This window comes from Orbicella faveolata, unplaced genomic scaffold (genome assembly GCF_042242905.1).
Source record: "Orbicella faveolata isolate gen_17 unplaced genomic scaffold, um_ofav_v1 contig_3, whole genome shotgun sequence".
Lineage (NCBI taxonomy): Eukaryota > Metazoa > Cnidaria > Anthozoa > Scleractinia > Merulinidae > Orbicella > Orbicella faveolata.
Genome location: NW_028301558.1, coordinates 11,327,434 through 11,355,296, shown reverse-complemented (window position 1 = coordinate 11,355,296; position 27,863 = coordinate 11,327,434). Strand labels below are relative to the sequence as shown.

The window sequence follows — 27,863 nt, the reverse complement described above, 5'->3', positions numbered from 1 at the left end:
TTTTTTACACCCTTAATTTTTGGCTTTAACTGCTTCTACCTTAAAAAAAGGAGTCACGCGATACACATAATTGAGCTAAAACAGGATTTTTTTACTAAGTCCAAAAAAGTTGAGAAGTTAAGGCAAGGTTCTTAGAGCGACACGCTCAGGCTAAGATTTTCAAAAATAAGGGAACTCCGCAAAAATAAATCTCAGTTTGACCTTTATTCATTTTATCTTAAATTAATCATACACGTTTCAAGTTCCATAGGCAAACCATTAATCATGTTTTTTTGGCCACAGTAGTTTTCTTCTTTTTCAAGACCTCGAGACGCTGTTTCCGAAACTCAGCAGACCCAGTGCTCACTCTCTGAGCGTGCTCTGAATCCTTCGTTAAGATAGTGGCCGTTGCTCGCCCCTGCTTGTCCAAGAACTTCTTTTTCCAACCTGGATTTGAAACTGAGGAACAGTAACTGCTAGCGTCAAATCTTCCCTTCACCACATTGTTTGCAAAATCTCCCATCATGTTCCCTGCTGGTCTATATCTTCCGACGATATATGCACACTTCATGCCACTTTGTTGAGTTTCGGCTCGTCCAATGCCAAGTTCCGTACTTTCTTTCCACACGACTTGCGTGAAATGGCCCGTTCCACCACTAAACCCGCCGGAGTCGAAATTGTATCCAGGTTGACACACCTCGTTGTACCTGCGAGAAATGGCCTGCGTTGAAGTTAATGTTCCACTGGGAAAATAGGGTGGGTGTACGTGCATATATTTTGGGGTTAATATTAAACCGTCAAATAAGGGATTTATTATTCCAGTGTTATGCCATTTTCTAGTATTTCGGCTGTTAGTCTTTGGCACATGGAGCGTATGCACATGACGTCATGGCAGCCATATTGGTGTTCCAAACCAATCAAAACGGCGGCCATGTTGCTGTACCAAACAAATCCTGTGCGAGTTCAACTCTTTTCTTATGTGAACACTTTCTTTTGTTGAAATAAATTTGCATGGCTGCTGGACACATGAGTGAATACGCGCTATATCCTACATCATCCGATAATAATCGATCGCAAAAAGGCGCGTGCTAATGACGAAGATAACGTTTGCACGTTCTATTGAATATAGTAAAATAGTGTAACTAGAGGACATTACATGCCCCATCGGAGATAAAAAATTTCTCTTCTCGTGTTGAAGAATATTTCACTGCACGAGAAGAGAAATAAAATTTTGTATCTCCAAGTGGCCATGTAATGCTTCATTTATTATGTAAACGCTAGTGAAATCCCAAGCCAATTTACGTTCGCTGAGAAAGGCGTCATTTATTATGTAACCATAGAAACAGTGATCTTTTCACGTATGATGATTAGATAACGTGTTATTTTCACGTGTAAAGATATCATGTTTTCGCGCGAAAACTCACCTTGTATTTCATTTGTTTTTATGTAATAATGTGGACTAAGAAATGATTGTATATCACTTCAACTTGTCATTGTGGACGGGTGGAGAAAATCAGAACGAGAAGTCCAAAATAGCAACAAAATTAATAGTTTCGATCTGGTGATGCAGCGTGTATTTTGAAATTAGCCTTAATGTATTTGGTTTGTTTGCAATGATGGCTGCCGGGGATCTTATACCTCATCTTATCCTTGCTTTGTTTTATTGCGCAAGACTGTGCTGGCCAAGGTTGGAAAGATGCCTTAAAGGAGCTCAGTCACGGTTTGCGCATATTGAAAAGTTTAGCCTCAATTTTTCAAATTCGTCGTTTGTAATCCGTGTTAATCTTCTCCATCCTTAGCCATCCTTGTTCCTTTATGGTTAATCATTATGTCTTTGGTGTTTTGCTATCTTATTAAACTGTTATTTACCAGGTTTCCTACCATTTAAAGGTAATTTTGGATGTGGCCAAAATAACTCAAAATACCGTGACTGAGGTCCTTTAATTTAACTTCTCAGGAGGCACTAGCGCAGCGATATGATGCCATGATTCTCAGCTGAGAAGTATTCAGTTTGGGAGTTATGGTTGGTTGACGGTTAGGGCAAATAGAAAGAAAAACTTTCGAGTGGAAATTGCGCAAAGATGAATGACAAGTAATTTTTTTCATTCGATTGTTCCGTTTGAGACTTTTTGGATCACTTGTCAAGACTTTGTGTTAATTTCGGAAATTTTCTGGTCGGGCTAGCAAAATAGTTTTTCCGTTTGCTGTCCAAACGGAATTTTTGAATGGTTTGGTAAATGCTAGACTTCCCTAGTTAGAGTGGATTTTAGCTATAGTGTTACATTTGAACGTGCCTCAGTACAATCATCATTTAAATTAAACGAGATATTTAGCCTGCACTTCAAAGAGAGAGTGAACTTTGATGGTGGTAAGATTGAATTAAGAAAATTTGGAGATTTGCGAGAAAAGTGGTGTTTTTGTTCCTCGTTCAATCAGATAAGTGATAAAGATAAGTGATAAAGATAAGTGATAAAGATATAGTGATAAAGTGATATATGAAATTATAACGTATAAAAACGTTAGAAATAGATTATGTAATAAATATAAATGCCTGTTTACACAGTGCCTGATGCAAACAAAATTCTCATCCATTTATAATTCATCAAGTTTAAACAAAGGAATTCATGACCGAGATGGTGTTTGGATATGTGATCTTAATTATCATAGATTTTTACGATTTTATTTCTCGTTTCCTGCTTAGTTTTAGAATCGACTGAGAAGATTTATCATACGCTCAAGACAGTGTTTGACCATATTTCCAAACATCTCAATATCTGTCAAAAATACTCCTCTATGCGTCGTATTTTCAACTCTGTTCTCGGTGTTTGGAAATGTGGTCAAACACGGTCTTTCTTGTTTGATATATGCGTGAAAGTATAGAAAAACTCGTCACGTGAACCCGAGTAGTAAGCAACGGTTAAGATAACTAATTATGTCTCGAAACGTCAAACGTTTAAAATGGTGAGAAAGGCCAGGTCTGGCGACTTATTTCGATTTCTACTATTCCTTACAAGGCGTAGAACATTTTTATAAACAGCATGTCACATGAATCCTATCAAAGCGCCCAGTTTTACCAAAATTCAAATCAAAGTCTGTCAGTAAATCTCACCAGTTTGTCACGGCTTCTTCCATAGTTTGCGCCTTGTTGGTGGAGCATCCCATGGAAAGGTTTTCGCCATCGCCACTGGAAGAGTGCGTAAGTGTACCCATTTGTGCGAGTTGCTCGGCATATGCTTTCGCCTCCTCGCACATTTGTTTGTTTAAAGTCATGTCCGGAGCGTCGTGTATCATCCGGAATGCATTGTGCTTCTCTAAACCTGCTTGTTCTTCGTCAGAAAACACTGAAAACGAAGGCAGGAAGTTCACTGGACAGTTTCAAAATGGGCACGATTAAACTGATTAAACATACGTGGAGCCTCGAAAAGTTAAGGTTGAACCAGGTTTTCATTACGACATAAACACAAGTATAAGCATAAGCACAACGGTAGTAAGGTCGTCCAGAACACAAGTATAAGCACAAACACATAAATAATAAAACAATCAAAACAATTTCTTCTTCCCTTGCTTGTGCTTGAGGTATGGATCCGAAAGAAGACAATTATACATTCTGCACAGGCTTACGTACTTATAATGCTTGTGTTGTGGGCGTCCTCACTATCGTTTTGCCCGTGCTTGTTCTTATGTAATATGTCAAACACGAGAGACAGTATTTCATCGGGAAAACTAAACACCGAGAAGACAGTTGAAAATACGGTGCGCAGCGGCGTATTTTTGACGAAATTCGAGGTTTTTGGATAGCCGAGGAAACACTGTCTCGAATGTTTGATATATCTTCCCAATCGCAGTGAAAACAAAGGAGTAAACGGAGAAGTAAAATCGTCACAATCCATGCTAATTAAGACCGGGTGTCCAAACCTCATTCACGGTTTTGATTTTCTTTTTTTTAACTTGATGAATTATTACTGAGTTTGAGAAGTCGTATTGAAAACCAGGCCTTGCATGCAAGTTAAAGGTCGCTTGCCAAAAGACCGCATTTTAGCCTATTTAAAGTAATTCTTGTTTTAACCTTTGCGTTTGGCCCATAGTATACAAATTAGCTTTGAAAGAAGAAAAAAAGAAAAACAATCCAAGGAGTAGAAGGTGGCGTCAACCCCTGCACAAGTTTTATCAAATGTATATGAAAGTAATCGGTTTTTCTCATATTTTCAATTTTTCATAAATTTGATCATCTTTGATTCGCCATCTTTTTGTTGTCACAGAAAAAAAAAATTAGAAAAATGGTTCAACCCATCCAACTCAAAAGGTATCGCGATAGCAGCAAAAAGAATCGCAAATTAAGATGAGTTCTAAGTTATAGAAATACCAAATTAATTACAGAAATGTGATGAATGTTTGACTTTTACTTACTTCCGATTGCCTTTTCTCCCACTCCAGCACCAGCGGCACCCCCTCCGACACCCAGACCTCCCACTCCAGCACCGGGGCTTCCTGGCCCTAGTCCATCTATCTCAACTTGTATGTTTAGCGAGGTCTTGCCGTTTCTACTAATGGTTCCGGTGCCGGCAATACTAACTTTGGAATCCTGGCCAGAGACTATAAAACAATCAGTCATATATGTAACTTGAAAAACTAGCAAGTGACAATCAGGAAAAGGAAAATCTCAAGAAAGGCTTATATACTTTAGTGTTTTATTGTAAACGAGTTGTATTTTTAGCTGTTATCCTTTTATATTAGCATAGGGGCGCTAACTTTTTTTTAAATTTGAATTTGCTAATGAAACCGTTATTACTATTATGATCATCTTTCGGTAAATATAGAAGAGGATTGTAAAAACAAGTTAAGTCGCATTAGACTTTTACAACAGGCCACCACTGTATAAAGCAGTTTCCAACTGGGCTACAGCAAACTTGGAAGTAGCCCCAATATAAACTTTTCAATATCAAATGCAGTTTTTAGCCTATTGAACTTGACTCATTCTGGGACATTTCTGATATTAGCATGTGGAGATGGGGAAGATTGGTTGTCAATGGTAAGCTCATTCGTTCTCCGTTTCGTTGGTAAATTCGAGGATTTTGTGCCGATCCCTTTTCTCTTATTCATGTGGTTACTGTTGCCTGCTTCTACATTTTCTTTACTCGGGACGCAAGGCGACACAGTGAAAGTCGAGCGGAAAAAAACTGTCAACAATTTACTTTAGAATCGTTCTCACTGGGGGTGTCTTACCTGTTTTAGCTGCTCCGACGGTGAGCAACAGATAATAAAGCCACATTTTTTAGACGTACTTCTGAAGAAAGAAATGTAGTACAACAATTAGTTCTTAAAATTAACTATTTTATAGGATTAAAATTAGGGAAAAAATACAGGTGTTCACAACTTCAAAACACGTTCCGTGTCAACATGGCACAGTGCGCAGTGCACGTATACAATAATCAGTAAGGTTACTAGGAACGTTGTGCTAAAACAAACCCTACAAAAGACATTGCATGTTTACGTACCATTGCACACCACGAAGGTAATTTTTCAGTGGAACCACTCTTGGACTCATTAAAATTTAGTGTTTGCATTTAGTTGGGACCGTGATTAAGTGTCAAACGGCCCGTTTACGAAGGTTCGACTTTACTTTGATTAAAATCAGATTGTTTGGAAACTGTAAGTTCTTTTGTTCCTTGTTGCGGAGAACTTTAACAACGCTTAACAGAGATAACTCGCCTAAGTGAGTCAGGTGCATTGTCTAAAAAAAAAAGTGAAAGAACTGTTCATTTGGGGGACTGTTTGGTTGCAAAATCTGCCTGTTCACAACAATTTCATATGTTCTGACTTTAGTAAACAAAAGATGGAGAAGAAAGACGACAAAAGTTGCAATACTATCGAGTTACGAGAGGAAATGCCTACACCGGAATATAATATTATTCTATAGGCAGCCTCACAGGAACGGAAAATGAGAAATTCGTTCGTAAATAATAAAGGGGTCACTAAAATATTCAACTCAGTTTTAACAGATTACATGCTGCACTCCATCGATATAGCACCTTACATCACGTCCTTTCGTCGAAAGGAAAAACTTTATTCAAAGCACACCTTCTACCAGACCAGTTTGTCAACATCATGATGAAGAATGAGAAATTAAACAATTTAGTATTTGTAGCAGTTATCAAGCCTACACGATTTACGTTAGTCCTTGTATTCTTTTCAATTAAACTGTATTTTTGAAAAAGTAAGGCGGTATTTTTCTACTCGACAAACGTAGCTATATGTATTCTGTTTTATAGCTAAAGGATTAGTCACCACCAGGCCAGCAAAGATAAAACGACGTCATCAACAGCGAGCAAGGCTGAAAGATCCAAAACTTTGGATACCCAAAGAGTTTTACACTTGCATTGTGTTTATAATATTAATGTTGCAGCATCCCTACCTCGAATACAATAGAGCGTGTTTTTTTCGATAAGATAACAAGTTAGCTAATGTTTAAAATGTTATGTGAACCCTGCTCCTCTATATTACTGATACAGATAGTTTCTAGCATAAACTGATAGCCAACCTTAGAGCAAGATTTCGAAAATGTGACTCAAATCTTTACAAGTTAAAATTATTTTCTGCGACTAACCTTATAATGGTCGGCTCTCAATAACTCGTGGTCTGAGGTGCTCGAAAACACTCAAGATACGTTTTCTTTTATCCATAGAGTTTACCTTTAACTAATTAATAGAATTCTGACTTAAGAAATCGCTAGCATGTGGCTAATTCTGTGTAAGCAGAGCATAGGCTCTTTCATTCCAAAGAGATTAATTATCCAAGCATTTCCAGCCCCTCTTACAACCTTCTCGTCAGGTTTAATACGAACACCTCACTATATCATGAACACATTTTTGACGCTCATAGGGAAGATCAGTCGTGATGAGTTAAAGATGGTGAATTTTAAGCTCGGTAATGACATGTGAAGGTGAATTTATCAACATGACACGAGCGTGGGACAAAGAAAAATTCCGAGTCCCTGACAGGAATCGAACCCACGACCTCCGGCACACCGGGAGGTCTTGGTGTAGTGGATAGAGCGCCCGCCCGGTTTTCGGGAGGTCGTGGGTTCGATTCCTGTCGGGGACTCAGAATTTTTCTTTGTCCTACGCTCGTGTCATGTTGATTAATTCACCTTCACATTTCATTACCGAGCTTAAAATTCACCATCTTTATTAACTTATCACTACTCACGATGACTTCGATAGCGTTGATCCTAGCAGTATGCAGGACACCTGTCATATATGAACTCAGTTAAATGACCTTGCTCTCCATGAGTTCTCGTAGCTCAGTGGATAGAGCGCCCGCCCGGTGTTCCGCTACAGTTATGAAATCTTTGTTACGTGATAAATCACGAAACATTTTGGCAACAAAAACAGCTTTAAATGTTAGCGGGCCGTACAGTAGAATACGGCCCGCTAAATTGACCAATCACAGCGCGCGTACTAACTGAGGGATAAAATAAATTTTCGCAACCTAAGCCATCATCTAAACTAATTTTATTCTTTATTCTATTGGGGTTGATTATAGTCATGGGTGTGAATTAAAGAATAGAGAACAATTTTTTAGTCGTGTGAAATCAATCAAAGCTTAACGTATTCCTTACCGGCCCGTGAAAGGCAAACTCTATCTTGTTCTACAAATTAAGTAATGGAATAATAACGTTTGCTTGTTTGCATTGGACTTTTGAAACCTTGTTTGTGAAATGATGTTCGAGCAATCTTCAGTCTCCTTGTGATTAAGAAAGAACAGCATCTGGCGTGGAACTGGTGCCTATTTCCATTGCTTGTATTCCGCTGAACTTAAAAGACCTCAGTGAATCTTCTCGACAGGTACATTGCAAAGTACGACCCCGCCCCACGACCACCTCACCAACACAGAAACCCTATAGTTGTTACGCGTTCAAGTTTTAGTCCCTTGTTGTCTTGACCCGCTACTGATACGGCCTGACCATATGCATGGTGATATACGATGCGATTTGGGTGGTCCATTGCTGTTCGAATTTACCGGCGGTGTTCCACGTTGCTCGCCGAGCCTACCAAGGACCAATAAACGGTTTACACGAGAAACAACCTCGACGATATTTCGTTGTATTTTCATAATTTCTGGTAAAATATCTAAATTAAAAGATTTACTAGAATCACAGTGTTAGTAATATGTTGACAGATACTTCTAAAAGAATTTTAAGGATTAAAGTCTTTTAACACTGTATTTAGTTTGCCTATTACCCAATCTCTGATCTCAAGAGAGCGTCCACTCTTTCTAATCAATACATCACCTAAGAGAAATAACCCGCCCGATTTCATTTAAATCAAGACATTTGTTCTTATGGCTCTCTCCGCGTTCAAATCCTTGGCAAGCAATTAGCAGGCCTTCAGTCGAGTTTCTCTATTTGAAGTGGGCTTAACGGCTCATGCACATTTGCACGAGTGTTAGGTTTGATATTATTTCGCGACAGTCGAGGGTTGCTTCTGTTACTTAAGGTTGGAGTGGGTAATAAGTATCTTAATTATAGAATGGGTCAGACGTGTGAAATCAATAAAAGCTTAACATACGTCTTACTAGCCCGTGAAAGGCAAACTACTTCATATTCTACAAATTAAGTAATGGAATAATAGCGTTTGCTTGTTTGCATTGGACTTTTGAAACTTTGTTTGTGAAATGATGTTCGAGCAATCTTCAGTCTCCTTGTGATTAAGAAAGAACAGCATCTGGCGTGGAACTGGTGCCTATTTCCATTGCTTGTATTCCGCTGAACTTAAAAGACCTCAGTGAATCTTCTCGACAGGTACATTGCAAAGTACGACCCCGCCCCACGACCACCTCACCAACACAGAAACCCTATAGTTGTTACGCGTTCAAGTTTTAGTCCCTTGTTGTCTTGACCCGCTACTGATACGGCCTGACCAAATGCATGGTGATATACGATGCGATTTGGGTGGTCCATTGCTGTTCGAATTTACCGGCGGTGTTCCACGTTGCTCACCGAGCCTACCAAGGACCAATAAACATTTTACACGAGAAACAACCTTGACGATATATCGTCGTATTTTCATAATTTCTGGTAAAATATCTAAATTAAAAGATTTACTAGAATCACAGTGTTAGTAATATGTTGACAAATATTTCTAAAAGAATTTTAAGGATCAACGAGTTTTAACACTGTAATTAGTCTGTCTTTTACCCAATCTCTGATCACAGAAGAGCGTTCTCTCTTTCTAATCAATACATTAAGAGAACTAAACCTGATTTCATTTAAAGCGGGACTTCTGCTCCCCGCATCCAAATCCGTGGCAAGCAGTTAGCAGGCCTTCAGTCAAGTTTCACTATTTGTAATGGGCTCTGACGGCTCCTGCGCATTAATTTGCAAAGGTGTTTGATAATTATTTCGCGTTAGTCGAGGGCTGCTACTGTTACTTAAGGTTGAAGTGGGTAATAAGTATCTTAATTAGAGAATGAGTCAGGGAGAGGGCTGGAATAAATACTAGAGTTAGGTCGTAGGATTATGAACGGGCGATCACACACTATCAGCCACCCCTGGCCTGTTCTACATAATGACTAAGAAACCCCTGAAAGGAGTTGCCCAAGGCACTCGGGGAGCTCAGCTCTCATTTTAGACTGCGAAGAAAGAACGCAAACAGTACCAGAGGCGAGTGTTAAAACCGTAAGCCGCGAGTAGCGCGGGCATCGGACGAGCTAGACAAAAAGTGAAACAAGAAGTTCCGCTATACATCAGGAAAATGGAAAGATGAAGGCCAGTCAATTATTGAAAGAAAAAAAAAGCAATCTATTCATGGTGATAATAAGCATTACATTTATTTTGGGCAACAACAGTATGGACTTAACCAACTATATTTTGAAAATCATAATAAAGTTGAGTTCTTGGCGTTTTATTATACCTCTCAACTAAAAGTCTTTAATCAGTTTTATTTCTTTTTAATGGTTATCATCACACTTGACCCTGATGGAGTGGACGCTTCATGATTAAAAACAACCAGATTTTCCTCTGTGGAGGACCATTTGACAGAAGCTGGCGTGACTGTCACGCTATAACCCAATGGGTAATGCACCGCTTCGTTCAAATAGACAACAGATTCAGTTGAGTGGCACGTGTCGGACACTTCATAAACTAACACGAATTCTTTAAATGACAAATCAAAGCTGAATTTTACAGTATTACCCGCAACGGCTTGAGGGTAAGTACGAGTCGTGTTTTGAACGTAAATTTGATTGAGTCCTGTTCCATTCCACAATGGACAACACCTGTCGCCTTTCAGGCTGGGGCGGGACGGATGATACGCCTTGTAATCCCATCCAATCCACGACTGCAGGTAAATGTCAGCAGCGATCATCGTTTCAAACATTGTTTCAATCTTTCCCACGGTAGTGTGAAATTCCGTTAGCATTCCAGCACATTTTAATCTCTCCAAATCCGCTTTCCGTGCCTCGAAGTTCTCGATTAGTTCTATCGATGGAGGGATGTAGTAATGATAACTGAGAACGCTTCTATTGCGGTACTCATCCCCGCCTGGCACACTGTTAAACCCGACTCCAAAGTCATCCCATGTTACACCTTCAAAGAAAATACAATGTTGATCATCATGTTGCCTGATAGCTTTGCTTAGGACTTCGTAGACAGGAGCCAAGTTCATCCTATCCGCGACTTTTGGAACGACAAGCAGTGGATTTGCGTAAATGTCGCCTGCCCATGGTTCATTGATAAGCTCGTAGCCAATAACATTGGAGAAATTCTTAAAACCCGAGGCAGTCTTGGCCCAAAATGCAGCCCAGCTATCTAACAACCCGTCAGTGTTGTTGTACAAGTTTTGAAAAGCCACGCTAGTCGCTTCGGTGAGGTAGTAATCTGACCAAACAAACTTAGCGCAATCTTCGTCCGATGGCATTCCTGTTTTGGGATCGAGAGCAAACGGCTCGTGTAATGGTTCAGGGAATCCTTTGGCATTTCCCGGGTTGACTGCCCAGGTTGGTAAACCCTCGACGCACAACATCCTGGAAAAGGCATCCCGGTGCATGTCCAGCAGGACATAAATACCGTATTTTGCAGAGAGTGTGACGATATGCTGCATAACTTGCAGGTAAGTCTCGTTGTATTTGCCTCTCGTGGGTTCCAACCCAGGCCACATAAATCCAAGACGCACAACATTGAGGCCAAGCGATTTCAAAAGTTTCATGTCTTGCTCAGAGAATGTTCCATCCGAAAAGCCTTCGAGTTCGGGATGCCACGGAAATTCTTTGACCACAACATTTGTACCGTGAAAGAAGACCTCCCGACCGAAGCTGTCTACCAACCTCTGTCTGTCCGGGTTCACAGAGATAGAGAGAAGATCTGCTGCTGCAGAGGAGGCGAAAATGCTTAGCACTAGAAATTCCGAAAGCATTGGGATAGAACTGCGACGTTTCTACCTTTTACTAACTCTATCGATGACAAAATAGTGAATTGGGAAATCAGAAGATTACATGATATGAGGTTTCATTTTGCACCCTTCAGTTGCGTTACGCTACGCCCCCGCGTCCTCTGTCGGCTTGCTCAGCATGCGCAGGGAGGTACCGAGAATCTGGTCTTTGGTCAAATACCCTTAAAATGCCCTATCGGTAGCTATGTGTGGACCACATCTGCAAAATGACCTTGGAGGATTAAACATCCTTTTAGAATACAAACCCAAACACTTTCTCCCGGCTTTCAGAAGCGAACTTATGAATTCTTGCAACATCCAGTAGGAGCTAAAGTGGGAGATCCAGTCGGGATCCAGTCCAAGGCCAGTCGACGAACAGTGTGATAAACAACTTGAAACTCCTTGTGTGGGCACTCGGGCCCTAGAATCACAAGACTAACGTGGCGGCTACAAAATAATAAATTAAACAAATGGTGATCACGAACCAAACATACTAAATTCTACATTAAAAACATTACTATTGGGCTCAAAACATTACTGTAACTTATTTCGCAAGTTATTTTCTGGGGTAAAACTGGCTAATAACATGCAGAAACACGAAATAAATGTACGCTACGTATATATCTTAACAAATTCTCGCTCCCTTTACCTGTGGCATTCGTCCTGTGGTAATATTGCAGTCCTTGGCTAGTCAAGCAACGCTTTTGCAAAGCTGTTCACTGCCTTCCTGTGCTGTTCAGAATCTCTAACCTCTAGTCTTATGTGTACTGTATATCCGAGGGTCGCCCAAGGGAGAGCCCTGGGAAATTTGGGTGCGGATTGTGGCGGAATGCTCGCGAGCAGTGCCGTCGAAACTTTGAATCCCTAATGAATGCTGGCTTTTCATGCCGTTCAGATTTGCTCCCAAGGAATGCCACGTATAGTCATTACTGTGTTGCAACACCTTATAGAGTTCAACTCAAATCAGTGCTGTACACCCCACGTGTACGTAAGGTACAGCATTACACGCAATTCTAACGATTTGCTACGTTTCCATCCCTGAAAGCGTTCAGAACAAAATTCAAAAAAAGGAAAATGAAGTAGAATCAGTGAAGGACACTCGCTGCAATTTTAGCTAATTTTGTGACATCCAGTCGGTTGCGAGTTATTTTAGACTGCGTGTGTGACATGTCGTTTGTCCGGGTCATTACGTGGGAGAAACATTACGTGACAACGCAAATACAACCCTTGTAAATTGAAACCTTATTCTCGTGACTGATTTCTCAATTCACTTTCCTGTCATTTTCAGGGCTAGGGAGAAGTCAAAGGCGAAGAAGTTGCAGTTTTATGACGATGCTTTCTCAACTGTTCTTACTTGGTGTTGTCGCCTCCTCAGTCTCAGCTGATCTTCTACCTATCACTGTGAACCCGGACAGACAGAGGTTGGTAGACAGCTTCGGTCGGGAGGTCTTCTTTCACGGTACAAATGTTGTGGTCAAAGAATTTCCGTGGCATCCCGAACTCGAAGGCTTTTCGGATGGAACATTCTCTGAGCAAGACATGAAACTTTTGAAATCGCTTGGCCTCAATGTTGTGCGTCTTGGATTTATGTGGCCTGGGTTGGAACCCACGAGAGGCAAATACAACGAGACTTACCTGCAAGTTATGCAGCATATCGTCACACTCTCTGCAAAATACGGTATTTATGTCCTGCTGGACATGCACCGGGATGCCTTTTCCAGGATGTTGTGCGTCGAGGGTTTACCAACCTGGGCAGTCAACCCGGGAAATGCCAAAGGATTCCCTGAACCATTACACGAGCCGTTTGCTCTCGATCCCAAAACAGGAATGCCATCGGACGAAGATTGCGCTAAGTTTGTTTGGTCAGATTACTACCTCACCGAAGCGACTAGCGTGGCTTTTCAAAACTTGTACAACAACACTGACGGGTTGTTAGATAGCTGGGCTGCATTTTGGGCCAAGACTGCCTCGGGTTTTAAGAATTTCTCCAATGTTATTGGCTACGAGCTTATCAATGAACCATGGGCAGGCGACATTTACGCAAATCCACTGCTTGTCGTTCCAAAAGTCGCGGATAGGATGAACTTGGCTCCTGTCTACGAAGTCCTAAGCAAAGCTATCAGGCAACATGATGATCAACATTGTATTTTCTTTGAAGGTGTAACATGGGATGACTTTGGAGTCGGGTTTAACAGTGTGCCAGGCGGGGATGAGTACCGCAATAGAAGCGTTCTCAGTTGTCATTACTACATCCCTCCATCGATAGAACTAATCGAGAACTTCGAGGCACGGAAAGCGGATTTGGAGAGATTAAAATGTGCTGGAATGCTAACGGAATTTCACACTACCGTGGGAAAGATTGAAACAATGTTTGAAACGATGATCGCTGCTGACATTTACCTGCAGTCGTGGATTGGATGGGATTACAAGGCATATCATCCGTCCCGCCCCAGCCTGAAAGGCGACAGGTGTTGTCCATTGTGGAATGGAACAGGACTCAATCAAATTTACGTTCAAAACACGACTCGTACTTACCCTCAAGCCGTTGCGGGTAATACTGTAAAATTTAGCTTTGATTTGTCATCCAAAGACTTCATGTTAGTTTATGAAGTGTCCGACACGTGCCACTCAACTGAATCTGTTGTCTATTTGAACGAAGCGGTGCACTACCCACTGGGTTATAGCGTGACAGTCACGCCAGCTTCTGTCAAATGGTCCTCCACAGAGGAAAATCTGGTTGCTTTTAATCATCTCACATCCACACCACCAGGGTCAAGTGTGATGATTACCATCAACAAAAAGTAAACTGAAAGGATTGTGAAAATTTTACCAGCAATTATCAAATATCGAATACATCTCCTCAACCCTTAGTCTGAATTTCAGCCGTCTCTCCCGCACCCCCGTCGGGGTAAAGGGAAGAGACGGCTGGGGTCTGTATTCCACATGCTGTTAATTTTTGGCCCAAATATCCCGTATCCCTTTAAAGATTCTCCTAATCGATATCCCATTCTATCTGACCTGAATTTCCCATTCACATTAATTTTTCTCTCAAATATCCTGTATCCCATTACTCTTTTTAAAAACCCCTCATAGGACCTCAGCAGCGTTTTGCAGTCTCTTGAGCTCATTTCATGTGGCAGTGCAGTCTAGGTTTGTAGTGCACGGATGACAGATAACAAGGACTTCCAACCCCTTGGAAACCCGTTTTGAATGATAACGTGGGATTTTCCTAACCGAATGGAAACGGGAGGGGATGTCTAGACGGCACAAATCTATTACGTGGCAAAGGTTCGTTTGTACCACTTATATAGCAGAGCAGCAGGACAGTATGGCAGTATGTTGTCCCGACGCATATTTTGTTGGGACTAGGGGGAATGCTTGGTAGGAAAGTGTTAATTATTGAGATTTTCCCGCACGATACATTGCCTTTTTTTGCACAGTAATGAAACCTGTATTAAGCGGACACCCTTGGGACCCTCACTAGTGTCCGCTTAATACAGGGTGTCCGTTCAAAACAGGTTCTAGTATGTTCGGCAATAATAGTTTATTGTTAACTCTTTTGTAACACGGTGTAACACAGTGTAAGATAAAAGACTCGCATAGTACACTGTCCAGTCAATCGATGCGTCAATCTGGAATAATCACTTAGCTTTAAAACAACATCGTTGAACAATGTTAAAGGAGTCTCAGCTGAACCTTTAGAAGTAAAAAGCCCTTGAAGTGTCCGCTTATTGCAGGTTTTGTGCCAAAAAATGGCTTAATATTGGTGTCCGTGTCGGCTTAACAGAAGTGTCCGCTGAATGCAGGTTTATTTTACAGTAAATGTGGGAAGAAAATTTTGGGACTTCAGCTGGTGTCCACTTAATAGAAGGTGTCCGCTTAATATGGGGTCCGCTTAATACAGGTTTCACTGTACGATACAAACGCTGCTATCGATGGTAATGTCATTTTAAATTTGACCGAGTTCAATGTAGTCTAAGGACCGTAACAAAGTCAGAGAATTCCAAGCCTTGGAGTGTGCAATCATTACGTTAAAGTGTTAATTTACTTTTTATTTTCTATTAACTAACTACGGCCACATTTTGGTTATTAAGGCATTATTAGTCTTCGTGTGGTTTGTCTTCGTTTTCCTGGTCTTCGTACGAAACACCAAACTCGTTCACCCTCTTCATGTCGACTGGATACAACCTGAGGAGGAACAGTATTGAATCAGACAGTACGTAACATGCTAGCATTGTCTCTCAAAGACACGGGAGAGCAACACTGAGTGCATCGTAGCCTGCGCAGCAAGCGTTCCCGTAAGGAGAAAAGAAAATTGACGAAGCCCCTGCTTCGTCGATGTTTTTCCTCTCGTTCCAATTTGCGCGCGGCTAAAATGCCTAAAAAGCTCTTGGTACGGGAACGCTTGGTACGAAGGCTGAGTGCAATGTGCAAAGGAGGCATGGCACAAAAAAGGCAGGCATTGTGGACTGGGCAGTCAGACCAGTTGGACCTGTATTTGGCTTGTGTGACTTACATTGAGCGTCACGTATCATGCGAGTCACAATCTTTTCCAGAGAAGGCTAGAAGCACGTATCGTATGTTTAAGCATCACTCGTCACCATAGCAACGCACGTTTTCCAGATCCAGAGGTGAGTGGTTGTAAAAGGCCAGGTTTCTTATGTACTGAACTTATTTTCAGCGTCACGGATAACTAAAAACGTTGTCTCGAGTAGAGGCACGTCAGGAGTCACCCAAGTCACGCAATCGTTTCTAGACGATGGAATAGGTTTCTTAGATTTTCAAGGAGCAGATGCGACTTACCATCTCTGATAGAGATAAATAACGAACACGACGTCATCCCTGAAACAGGCCAGGCGGTGAGCGGTGGGCATGACGATTATAAATGCAAACACATCGTCAATGAACGTGTTGAACGCCTGCAAAGAAAACTGCAAATTAGGGGAGGAAATTAGGGAGGGAGGGAGGGAGGGAGGGGGAAAAGAGGAAGAGAGCAAGGGGAAGGGGGGAGAGGAGAGGGGAGGGGAAAGTAAGGAGGGAAGACTAGTGGGATGAGAGAGAGCTTGAGAGAGGGAAAGAAATCACAAGCTAAATTTAACGAGTTCCAGTATTGCAATTTGTTTTGTTGTGAAAACTTTTGTTGCTTTCAGAATTCCTGTGCAAAGGAAGAGAGTTACTGAATGAGAAAAAAAGCAAACTTTCTAATAACGTCAAAGTTAATGGCAGAAGAGAGTGTTATTGAAGAGCTAAATTCATGTAGTACACCAGGATTCATCTCACAAAACGTTCTACATACCTTGTACATAAACGCTCTCCAAGGAAGGTGAGCGACTGATTTGAGCTGAAAAAAGAAAAAGAACAAGTCAGTTGGTAGACGACGAGGAACGTTCATAAATGAGTAATGTTATGCGGCCTGCGGTAGCTGGCAGTTCAGCTCGCACGATTTCAAAAATAATAGCAACTATACGCTATGGGGATAAGACGCCTCTTCCACATTTATCTTGCGGCTTTGTCTCCTCGTATCCCACTATCATTTTGCCACTATAGATAATTCAGTTCTGCAAACAGCACATCGATAAAAGATGGTTTCCATCAAGCAGTGTCGAACGCCGCCTCGCGAAATCCAGATTTCAACTGTCTACAACAGCCACTCTCAGGGCACCATTAATTTGTTGTTGTGGAAAGGTGGCCTTTGTAAGGAATTCTTAATAATTCTTAACAACAAAAAGGCTACCCTTAAGCGGAGTTTAGACAGCATCAGGGACGGCGTATTTGGTCTCTAACTGATTCATAACATTTGTCGCCAATGCGAATGATTTCAGTGAACTCTGTTATAGCTAGTCAACCTCAGTTACCCTGGCTATCAACGACTAACCTTGTAGTTGACAAATAGCTGGGGCAACATGAACAGGAAACCAAACACATAGACACCTAAAGAAAGACAAACACAATAACAAAATAATGAGGTCTTTGAACCGCGGATAGAGAAAGTGAACAGAATGATCCTCGCAGTGGTTGAGTTTGCAATAGGTTACCGATTGAAATCGAAGAAGCCTGGAAAAAACTGCAATCAAAGAAATTTGACAATAGTCTCGTTGTAATCTTGTTACTGTTATTTTTTTTTCAGGGTTCTTCAGCAAACAAAGTACTGTGTGGTCAAAACAATCACATACTTAAATAAAGTGTTTGTTACTTTATGTTATAGCAGTATCGTATCTATTAGGGTTAGAGGGGCGGTGGCCTCATGGTTAGGTCGCTGGACACCGGATTGAGCGGTCCGGGTTCGAGCCCTGGTCGGGTTTATTATGTTGTTTTCTTGGGCAAGACACTTTATTCTCACAGTGCGCCTCTCCACCCAGGAGTGTAAATGAATACTGAGGGTGGGGGTAACCGTACGATAGACTATAGCATCCCATCCAGGGCGCAGTAGAAATACTCCTTGTCACTTCATACTACATAAACTGAGATAAGCTCCAGCTGTATGTGCCACTAGCCTGACCCAAACTTTATCAATACCTATCAGGGTCTTAGTTAGTAAAATGAGTGACTAGAAATCAAATGGATGAGAGAGTACTGACCATTCACCAGGCTTCGAACAATCCAGGAATACCAACTGCAAAGAACACAAAACAAAGTCAACTTAGCTTGTAACGATCAGTTACGAACAAAGTTACAAGTCCGACAAACAACAGCCTACTGTACTATTGATAAGTGATGTAAAGCTAAGCAGATCGTTCGACTCGTTTCAGTGTTTACCTTGCCTGATAGCTTCATACAGTCACCTCAGCTCTCCAACACAAACGAAACCACTAAAAGTCCATTTTTGTTTATTTACTTTTTTTTAGTGATCCATGCCTCTGCTCCTCTTCTCCTCATAGAGAACGTGGACTTAAATTTCTGCCTTTAATCTAATCTATTCTCAGCAGCAAAACGTTCTGTGATTTAATTGTTTTTAAACTGAAAACTGACGTCAAGGGATTTCATGTTATGAAGCAGTGACGTTGAAATGCGACTTTTATATCACAGGAAACAAGTTTACTCACGTAGGAAAACACAAATCAGGTGATATTGAGCCAAGTAAGAAAAAGAGTACATGTAGTTACTGTTACGAAACGTTATTGCACCATTGAGGTCCTTTTGGTATCCCTCATTAGTCTTAACTAATTTCGCTGAATGAGGAAACAGAACTATGTTCTTGCAAATTGTTGTTGAGTTTAATTGACAGCATTATGGTTGTTTTGAGTACCTTTTGTGTGGATGATACACCAGCGAGTATACAGCTCCGGCTAACAACAAAGGATACAAGGCATATGAAAGATAACGCATGGCCTGGACAAAACAAAAATAAACATATGCAGAGATTGTAATCAAAGCAAGCCCCAGTTATGGTTTATAAGGTATAACAACGCCAAAGAGAAGAGTAAGAAAACAAGAAAAACAAGGACTGATAACATTAGGACGGTTATAAAAGGCAACCTTCCAAACATTTAGGCTGCTCCATATCGTGAAGAAGCTCCGTTAAGTTTTAGTAATATTTTGGAAACCGTCTCGGACAGTGAGGCTAATTTTCTTAAAGAGTCCAATTTGTTTGCACTTCAATCATTGTGTTTGAAATTCGCCACACTCTGTTTCTTCACTAAGAATCCCCCGAAAAATCAGCCTCGCAATCAGAAGTACATGTAAATCATTCTTTCGTCTAACGTGCTTTTCGTGGGTTGCTATAGATTATAGCATGTGAATTCCTTGTGGCTAGGTTTGATTATGAGCTGTCGCTTTTTCAATCGACTGTCAAACGCCCGAAGCCGGGGAGAGTCAGAACGCACGAAAAAGGCAATATACGCACTTGTGAAGAGTGGGAGTACATATCAGTCGGCAGTGGTCCTCGCTTAGTTCGTCGTGCGTGACGGGAAAGAAAACCGAGAGAAAAAAATGGCCGTCGCCCGTGCGAAATCGCGCGCTCCTCTCCCCTAACATTTCGCGCGGCCATTTTTTTCTCGCGGTTTTCTTTCGTGTCACGCACGACAGACTAAGCGAAAGAAGGACTGCTCGTAGTCACTATAGGTAGCAAACAAAGGGACTTACAAGCACTTAAAACCTAACAACCAGGGACAAAGAAACGTATTTTTAAGCCACTGTCATTTTACGTTCGTTTAAATTCACATACCTCGCCATCAAACTGTTCCGTCTCTTTTTCCTTGTTTGTCTTTTGTCCGAACTTGATAGGGAAAAACACAAAGGAGTCAACAGAGACATCATGCAGATAATTTGTTTCATAAGAAGTAGATAACGTTTATTCTCCCCGAAAAAAATAATGAAAAGGTAACACACATTATCCAGTAGTTGTATTGTACTTGAACTTTATAAGCAAACTCTGGGACTGAGAGAGAGAGAGGAGAAACGTGTGCAGAGAAGGTTTTCTGTTCACCTGAATTGTAGGTCTTGAACCGTTTTCCCATTTGATGCTGACTTTGAACGCTTTTGCAACCTTCCACATCTGTAAAAATGACAAAGCACAATTAGTCGTAATGTGTGGTTGTATCACAAAGACTTTTATCTCTCTTTGGTAATTTTACTTGTGATGGTAGAATGGTAAGCCTGTTAGATTCTTCATTCCAACCCTGGATACGATGTTGTGATCTTGAACAAGACATTTTATCCTCACACCGCCTCTCTCTTTCCAGGAGTGTAAATGGGTACTGACAAAGTGATTTAGGCATATGGGACAAACTAGTGAGGTGGAAAATGGTGGCAAGAGAGGGTAGCCTGCCACGGACTAGCATCCCATCCAAGAAAGAAGTAACAACGTAATAATATTCGCTTCATCTTATAGACACTGGGTTATACTTCAGAGACTTGATTATACTTCGATAACTTGCGCTACTTTGCCCCAAGAGCGGACGTACCTCGATAAGTGAGCCGATCCCAGCTGGAATAAGAACAAGGAGGCTAGTTTTCTCGTCCATTAGATACAAGAAGATTATCAGTGTACTCACGCATCGCCAAATAACTGGAAAGTAAAAGGAAATAAAATAGAATCAGTAACTGATACTGCATATGAACAATCTGGATTAGGTTAACTTTGTAGGTTATTAAATAAGGAATGTCGCTAAAGATAGTGATCAGTAAATGAAAGACTTTTCTACGTTCAGCAACCTGATAGACTTTGTTGACTCTGGACTAACCGTCCTGGATTTTCGTCACAATTTGTCAAAATTGTGACGCAGAGTCCAGTAAACCATTCTCCCAAAGTACTTGTGTTATAAAAAAGCATCTTTCTCCCCTCACTTTTATTTCTATCTATGAGGTAGTGTTTACTTCTTGCTAGACAAGTATACCTCTTATTTACCTGTTCGTATAGACAGTCCCACCATACTGTTCCTACTCTTCCAGTAATTTATGTCGTTCTTAAATGCTAAAAAGTCAAATAAAAGCTGCAAAATAAACCGGACACTTTTATCAGCATTTGTAGAAGCCCTCTAGAATTGCCTCTTAACATTTCGTGTGTCAAATCCTAACTATATAAAATCAGGACCATTTAGAGTACAATCTTTGGAAAAATCCAAGATTAGATTTTTTCAATCCCAAAGCGGATTTTGTATTTCTTTTCTTAACAGATTAATCCAAGATCACTACGGTCGTGGTGCGTCAAAGGAACCCAAGAATCCACCCTCACCTGCCTCAGCTGGGCAAGGATTTATCAGTTTCTTTGATGCACCATGACCTGCGTGATCCTGGATTCATGTGTGTTTAGCAACGAAACAGAAAATCTGTTTTTTGGATTTAAGAATCCTTTCTTGGATTTTCCCAAAGAAATGCACCCTTAGTGTTTGTAGGTACAGACTACATAACACGCCAAATGATAGTGAAAACATGCAGTTGGTAAGTTCAGGAGCAACACAAAGAGCAGTGAGAGAGGAAATAGTTTGGGGCGGGGAGCTTTCCTGCACTGCAACCCCCTCTGTTTTTTTCTGTGTTTTTTTTTTTGTACTGCTCTTCAGCTAATCTAATGATCATCATGAAACCCTGCATTGTGCTGACATCCTTAAATACATGGACTTATTACTACCATCTTGTGAAACATACATGAAGTACTGTGATTCCAAATGTGACACCAAGCAAGAAGAGATTTGTATCTGTGAAAATTCCTCTCAAATCATCCAAATCCTTGTCCGAGAATCCTGAAATTTTGAATGAACATAAAACTGGTTTGCTGATACAGTCATATAGAGCAATATTTTCAATGTCACCGGTAAATCAAGGTGGTTTTGTAATGAAGCCCCTAGCCTGGCGTGCAGGCCTATATTGGGGTGCCATTGTACATTTTCGTAATGGACTGCCATCGTGGATTTGGTAAATGTGGAGAGTTGGGGCAAAGAAAAATTTGCTGAGAGAGTAAACAAGAAGGGAGGTATTTCAAGTGCCCCACCCTCCACCCACCCCTTCCGGTCAAGCACCCAATTACAATCCAAGATGGCGGCACCTGGTTTGTCAAGCGTTCCATACCAAAATAATGCCAGCACTGCAGGCTATCAGACCCCTAATCTGAATTTCAATGTCCAGGGACCTGTTTCTTGAAGGTCCCAAAAAGTCATAGCAAAATCTCAAACCTTATGAGTTCAGAGCAGTTTTATGCACCTATTCTTAATATAAACAGAAGTTCTCTTCATGCAAGAGGTTTCAGGCATATCCACCTCTCTGTCTTTAAAAACCGCTTAAATAAAAATGGCTTCGTGGGCCCGAAAAGTTTCCGGGGCTTTCAAGAAACGGGCCCCTGACGCTGTTTGGCTGGCAATTGAATTGGCAACATCCATGGACTTGATACAAAACATGAATGTGCCAGTGGCCATGTATTTTAGGCCACATAATGTTCTTGTTTTCTTCACATAGGCATTCGTAAAGGAAATAATTAATTAGTTCCATACCTAGGTCTTTCATAGAATTCAATGAATGGTGAAGTGATGACCAAACGCGAAGCTTGCCAAGAGATATAGGTGCGTAGTTTATCTTCAGTTCCATCTCGCTGCTACTTTTGTTAACCCGCTGGAGAAAAATCAAGATGTACCAATCAAATATACCGTGGGAATGAATGCAATCACATCTTTCTTACATGTAGATGCTTGTGAATGTATTGTGAAGTAAGGTTGTAAAGCCTGCATTGGTTCAAAATATAGCGGTTTGAAAATCACTTTAGTGTCAGAAGAAATTTGTATAATTTGCTTTTGCTATGCAATTGGCTTTAAAGACTCATGTCACTTTGTCACCTATACAGGCAATCAGAAGTAAATTAAATCAAAACTCCACCAGGTTTGCTTGCTCACATTTTCCTGTGCTTCCCAAGAGCTATATGTATTTGCTGGGAGTTCTGATTGGTACCATGGATTGTCTGCAACCTTTGTGACTGGCCAGCACTTAATTTGGTTTTGGTGGATATATAAACAATAGCCTCCATTTTGCATGAAAATATGCACAGATACTTGTCCGCAGACATTATCTGTTTTGAGAAGCAAACAGTTTTCTGAGAGCATAGCTCAAGGAAAACTGTGAGCTTCAAGGAACAGATAATGTCCAAGGACAAATATCTGTGCACTTGTTTTGCACCAAATGGAGGCTATTGTGTTTATTAGATCCTTCAAATATTTTTCGCAACGCACGTAGTTTTGAAAATTGGGGAATATTCTTGGATATTCTCTGGTTTTAGCTGGGGAATATTCGGTCACATGATGTGTTTAGACCAATCACGTGCGAACAAAAATATTTGATGGATTGTAAGGTACAATACTTGTGTCTTGGCTACAAAGCCAGAGTGTAGAAATGTAACTGTGCAATAAGTTTTGATTTTTCCAAGATTATCAATTTGAAAGTAAAAATGAGCGATAGAAATTTTACACAATGTTTCGATGTCGTCATGACATCATTTTCAAGTGACAAGAAAATAACGGACTACTAACCATGATTTCCCTATCTTCATCTCACATAACTGTTAAGATGCATGATACAAATTGCATGTAGCAGTGTGTAACTCTGCCCCTACTCCCCAAGCACCTGTATTTCCTCCCAGGCTTCTCTCCCCCCCCCCTCCCACAAAAAATGCCTCTCATGCCTCTTAATGCATCACTGTGAACAGTATATCATGAGTTAGCTAACGTACCTTGAGATATCTATAAATCACTCCCAGTTGGTCAATATACAACACAGGAAGGTATTGCTCATTAAGAGCTAACCTAAAATGGCAACAATCATGTTAGACATGCTGTGATCAACAGTATTATAAAACTGATGGACATTCATCTTTACTCCATGGTTTCCAGTTGGGTATAAATTTATAAATTACATCTTTATAAAGTATATTCGATTCATCATACCTGATAAATGGATAGATCTCACCAGGAATGCCTTTCCGTTCAAAATCAACTTTTTCATTTAAAACATAAAAATTGAGAATGGGCTTCCAATGGGTCACTGGAATTTCATTAGACATCACACTAGTTTCCTACGTGAAATATAAATATCAAAATCAATAAAAATTATATAATTTACACTAGGTGTGTATTTAAATGTTGACTTATTAATTATTTAATATTATATTAAATAATTAATATTTTCTAGTAGGTGATAAAGACGAATGCTCAAGCCTTCATACAATGTACTGGTTTCTTGCAGTGTGCTTTAAATCCCTTTATGGAAGAAAAAGCACACAGCTTACAAATCATGATGGAATGCTTATATTAACATCAGCTTCTTTTGTAGTTAACTTGTTTTCGTAGCAAAACAGAAGAGAAATTTCTGAGGATTAAAACAATACATCTCTAACACAACATTATCAGGAAAGTGGTGTGTGTTGTTCATTGAAACAAGTCAGACACTCTTTAAAAAGAATTTAAAAAAAAAAAGACTGTTGATGCAGGTCAGGTATGCAGGGACAGATCCAGAAAATTCAGATAGGGTAGGCTGAAGAAATTGCAGAGACCCCCTCCCCCAACCCTGCAAAAAAAAAAAAAAACAAATGAAAAATTTACTTTTCCTGGAGATACTGCTAAATATAGTTTTCTAATTTTTAAATTAATAGACAGTATGTTTTGGACAATACAAGAAAAAATTGGGGGGGGGGGGGGGAAGTGAGGTCAGTCCCATTTTTCCTCTCTAAATCTACCCCTGGGTACGATCCATGATGCCATGCTCTTCGTACATGCACAGCCTAACAGTTAAATGTATTGATTGAATCTAGTTTCTCTACAGATGTACATGTAAAGCTCAATTTGAAATAAATTGACAATTATGGTAGTAAGAACTTTTTCACCAGACAATAAATTGCAAATAAACAGAGTGTACAATTTAACTTAAAATAAACCAGCGACATGGCTAGCTAGAATTACAGCAGAAAGCAAAATGACTGTAATTGCTGACAGCACAACCTTTATATAATTTTTCCTACTTTTTTGATCTTAAAACTGACTCACCTCCTTTGATTTTTGTTCAGAAAGAAGGTTGATAGATTCATCTTGAGGTAATGAATATACTGTCAATGGAGTCACAGCATGTGATACATACTGACTGTCAAATGGGTGATCTCCAACTGGATGAATAAATATGTGAGCATACAATGATCCGTTGTCTCTTGTTTGACTTGGTAAAGTAGCATTCACAGATCTGCGGGTATGGGATTTCAAACTGCATTATTGAGAGTGAAAGATTAGAAACGGAATTATCACCTGTGTGACTGCTTATGTTTGACATGTCCAGCTAACTTGTATTTCTTCCAAAGCCTGGCTTTTGAAGGGCAATAAAAATTTTATGGTCATGAAAAAATTCACAAAGACACAAGATGAGAATAATAATGTTATGTAAACAGATGGATATAGGCATCAGAGATCTGGGGGAAAGGGTAGAGGGGTAAGCCTGATTCTCAGATGGTCAAGGTCATTCCTGGCCACATTCTCTCTCCCTGAGAAAGTGTGTGGCCACGAGCAACCGGGAAGGGTCACTATGGAGGAGTGAGATGGGCTTAGAGTAAACAAGGATAGAGCATATTCAATTTGTTAGCGATTGAGCAATTGATGGAAAACTATGCAAGAGGCTAGACCTATGGAAGAGTGACATGCTTGCAAATGTAAAAGTGAAGAATGGCAATCACTGCTACTAACTCTAAACTTACATTGTAAATGAATGCGACAAACTAAAGTTATCACTTTTCCAAAGTAATTGACAGTGTCTACTGTTGATCTGTTGCTGTTGTTGAAGTGATGTGTAAATTGATACCTGCAAATTTAAAACAATTATCAAACAGCAATGAATATTAAACTATTAACAAAGTGAAAACACCAACTCAACCCAAAATTTATATTAAACAATACACCTGATAGTAAGAAATTGTACATTGCACATGTCTATCTAACTTAGGTTGACAAGCCATTTCACCACACAACAACAGTTTCCAGCAGTTTCTTTAGATGTTCCATTCTTCATCTATGTTTGTTTTGTTTTGTTTTTTTTAATAATAAGTTATCCTAAGTTATATATTAGCGTACACAATTTCAGCATTGAGTTTAGCTGTTCTTCAGTCAGTGGGATTATGAGGGTCACATGATCTCAAGGAGTTCTATCCAGTTAAATGCAATTTAACGGATTTAACAACAAAGGGCGCTTGCATTCCCCTGGTAGTCAGCGGTGTCAACACATATGCGCATGTGTTGGAATTCCATGTGCTCGTGGATCGTAGCATGGCATACGTACAAGAGGCATTTTCTGGCATTCTTTGTAGTGTGGCAGCTCATCGCCAAGGCAGTTCCCTTCCCTCCCCCTTCCCTCCCTCTTTCCACTGTTTCAACAGTGTGATGGGTGCCTGTTCCTCTTACTGCGAGGGGACTCATGGCTGGGTTGCCAGGATTTGCCAGCCTTGGGAGCAATCTTCATCTAGGAGCTGGCTGCCAATAGTGGAAGCTCCTGGATGTCTCAGGCACCCAACCTCCATTTTAGCAATGCAGTTGTTCTCTGAAAACTGGGAACTAGTTTGGTCAAGTACAACATGTGAATAAAATAAGTAAGCCACAAACAATCCTGTCTCCCAAAAAATACCCCGATTCCAAAAAAAACACTTTCCCAAATCTAATAATCAGCTTGAAAGTCAAGCCCACACATGTATGCACTGCAGACAGTCTGCATCTACATGTATGTCTATTGTTATCTTAATTTCAATTGCTTTTTTTAATTTGTGATTTATTATACGAAATGAAGCTAACTTGGCATGAGCTAAATTTGTCCTCTGTTTAATAATTCAGTGGGGAGGGGCTTGTTTGAAACCTGCTTTTGAAATCATAAGGTCTCTGCTTTAGCAATAGGCCTCATCATGGTTTTCAATGCCATCTTGACGGGAAGGCAAAGCAGTCAGAAATAACGGTGTTTGTATAAGAATCCAATGGCAAATAACTTTTTTCCAAAATTGAATTTTACATAATTTGTGAATCGCAACATTAACATACTAGGTAAAAGATTGTATTCACCAAGTTTGATGTATGTAGCTTGGCTAGAAGACACTCAGTTAATTTTTCTAATTTTCCATACATTTGCCTGTAATTTTTATCCCCATGAACTGCGTCTACCCACTCAAATTTACAGACAAATGTCTGCAAACTAGAAAAGAAGAAGGGTAGAGGGTAAGGGGGGGGGGGGGGGCGGAGGATGGGGTGGATTTGCTTTTCAAATCATAAATTTTAATAATTTTTTTAAGTGCCTTCCTTTGGGGTGATCCAGGTCAGGATCAGTGATCCAAGCTCACTCGGATCACGGTGTAACTGTAACCACAGTGGATTCATCGGTTCCTTCCTTCCTTCCTTCCTTTGATGCACCATGATCCGAATGATCTTGGGCCACTTATTCTGATATCGATTGTTACCCAGATCGAAATATCATCCCAAAGGAACGCACCCAAAGACTATATTCTTTGCAGTGTGCAATTTTCATTATATATAAAAAACATCTTCAGCCACAGCAAGGTTTCTAAAACAAAGGTCTGTAAATCCATACCTGTATTAAAGCTTACCTCTAGCTCTTTGTCGATGATAGCATGTGGTCGAAGACACTTCCTGGCGTTTCCATCACAGCCCGGTACGTGAAACAGATGATAAATTACATATATACTGTTAGCTATATACAAACCGAAAAGAATGAGAACTACTGTGGTAACAAAACTCATTGTTAAGCCGCAGAATTAATGTACATGACTTTGTTAACTACAGATTAAAATAAGTTCTCTCGATCGTTCCCTTTCATTTCCTCCGGTGTTCTTGTTGTACTTCATGTAAACCAGCGTAAAACGTGGAGTATGTTATGTAAAAGAACCCGAAATATACCTTTATTTGAAATTTGCGAAGAGTGGAAGCTAAAAGTTACTTAATCTTTTTTTCTTGAAAAATAAAATTACAGGGTAATAAAAACTAAACGAACTAAGGTCTTTTTTGTACT

General features: G+C 40.3%; 3 protein-coding genes and 1 pseudogene across 5 annotated transcripts; 1 reads left to right on the top strand and 3 right to left on the bottom strand.

Annotated features, from left to right (window-relative positions):
- Positions 1–185: 185 nt before the first annotated feature.
- On the bottom strand, positions 186–7,618 carry LOC110051730 (uncharacterized). 3 transcript variants are annotated; one of them, XM_089298613.1, is made up of 5 exons: positions 7,598–7,618; positions 5,203–5,263; positions 4,387–4,572; positions 3,089–3,320; positions 186–686 (listed from the first exon to the last, which is right to left on the bottom strand). In XM_089298613.1, the coding sequence occupies exons 2-5, from the start codon at positions 5,246–5,248 to the stop codon at positions 263–265; spliced, it is 888 nt and encodes a 295-aa protein (XP_089154739.1). In that variant the 5' UTR covers positions 5,249–5,263; positions 7,598–7,618; the 3' UTR covers positions 186–262. The 3 variants fall into 3 exon arrangements, with proteins under 3 accessions (XP_089154739.1, XP_020613452.1, XP_089154738.1); XM_020757793.2 differs by lacking the exon at positions 7,598–7,618 and adding an exon at positions 6,584–6,660; XM_089298612.1 differs by lacking the exon at positions 7,598–7,618 and adding an exon at positions 6,584–6,627 and having other exon boundaries at positions 5,203–5,260.
- Positions 7,619–9,781: 2,163 nt separating this feature from the next.
- On the bottom strand, positions 9,782–11,910 carry LOC110051755 (endoglycoceramidase-like). Its single transcript, XM_020757829.2, has one exon. It carries the CDS (start codon positions 11,388–11,390, stop codon positions 9,918–9,920), a length of 1,473 nt encoding a protein of 490 aa, XP_020613488.2. The 5' UTR covers positions 11,391–11,910; the 3' UTR covers positions 9,782–9,917.
- Positions 11,911–12,637: 727 nt separating this feature from the next.
- On the top strand, positions 12,638–15,241 carry LOC110051754 (endoglycoceramidase pseudogene; annotated as a pseudogene).
- Positions 15,242–15,431: 190 nt separating this feature from the next.
- Positions 15,432–27,695, bottom strand: LOC110051718 (lipid scramblase CLPTM1L-like). Its single transcript, XM_089298030.1, has 17 exons — positions 27,442–27,695; positions 25,558–25,661; positions 24,863–25,052; positions 23,768–23,895; positions 23,554–23,626; positions 22,328–22,445; positions 21,489–21,583; positions 20,752–20,836; positions 20,309–20,412; positions 19,831–19,899; positions 19,570–19,620; positions 18,652–18,734; positions 17,984–18,018; positions 17,281–17,336; positions 16,702–16,746; positions 16,209–16,324; positions 15,432–15,593 (listed from the first exon to the last, which is right to left on the bottom strand). Exons 1-17 carry the CDS (start codon positions 27,592–27,594, stop codon positions 15,506–15,508), a joined length of 1,593 nt encoding a protein of 530 aa, XP_089154156.1. The 5' UTR covers positions 27,595–27,695; the 3' UTR covers positions 15,432–15,505.
- Between the last annotated feature and the right edge of the window lie 168 nt (positions 27,696–27,863).

What these genes read in the sequence shown, in the direction of transcription:
- LOC110051730 (XM_089298613.1), bottom strand. Translation starts at nt 5,248, where the DNA reads ATGTGGCTTTATTATCTGTTGCTCACCGTCGGAGCAGCTAAAACAG. An exon ending in GGGAGAAAAGGCAATCGGAA is followed by an intron (nt 3,321 to 4,386) that starts GTAAGTAAAAGT and finishes CTTCGTTTTCAG; the next exon opens with TGTTTTCTGACGAAGAACAA. An exon ending in GAAGAAGCCGTGACAAACTG is followed by an intron (nt 687 to 3,088) that starts GTGAGATTTACT and finishes CATTTCTCGCAG; the next exon opens with GTACAACGAGGTGTGTCAAC.
- LOC110051755 (XM_020757829.2), bottom strand. Translation starts at nt 11,390, where the DNA reads ATGCTTTCGGAATTTCTAGTGCTAAGCATTTTCGCCTCCTCTGCAGCA.
- LOC110051718 (XM_089298030.1), bottom strand. Translation starts at nt 27,594, where the DNA reads ATGAGTTTTGTTACCACAGTAGTTCTCATTCTTTTCGGTTTGTATATA. An exon ending in GAGATCTATCCATTTATCAG is followed by an intron (nt 23,627 to 23,767) that starts GTATGATGAATC and finishes TTGCCATTTTAG; the next exon opens with GTTAGCTCTTAATGAGCAAT. An exon ending in TGATTTATAGATATCTCAAG is followed by an intron (nt 22,446 to 23,553) that starts GTACGTTAGCTA and finishes ATTTTTCTCCAG; the next exon opens with CGGGTTAACAAAAGTAGCAG.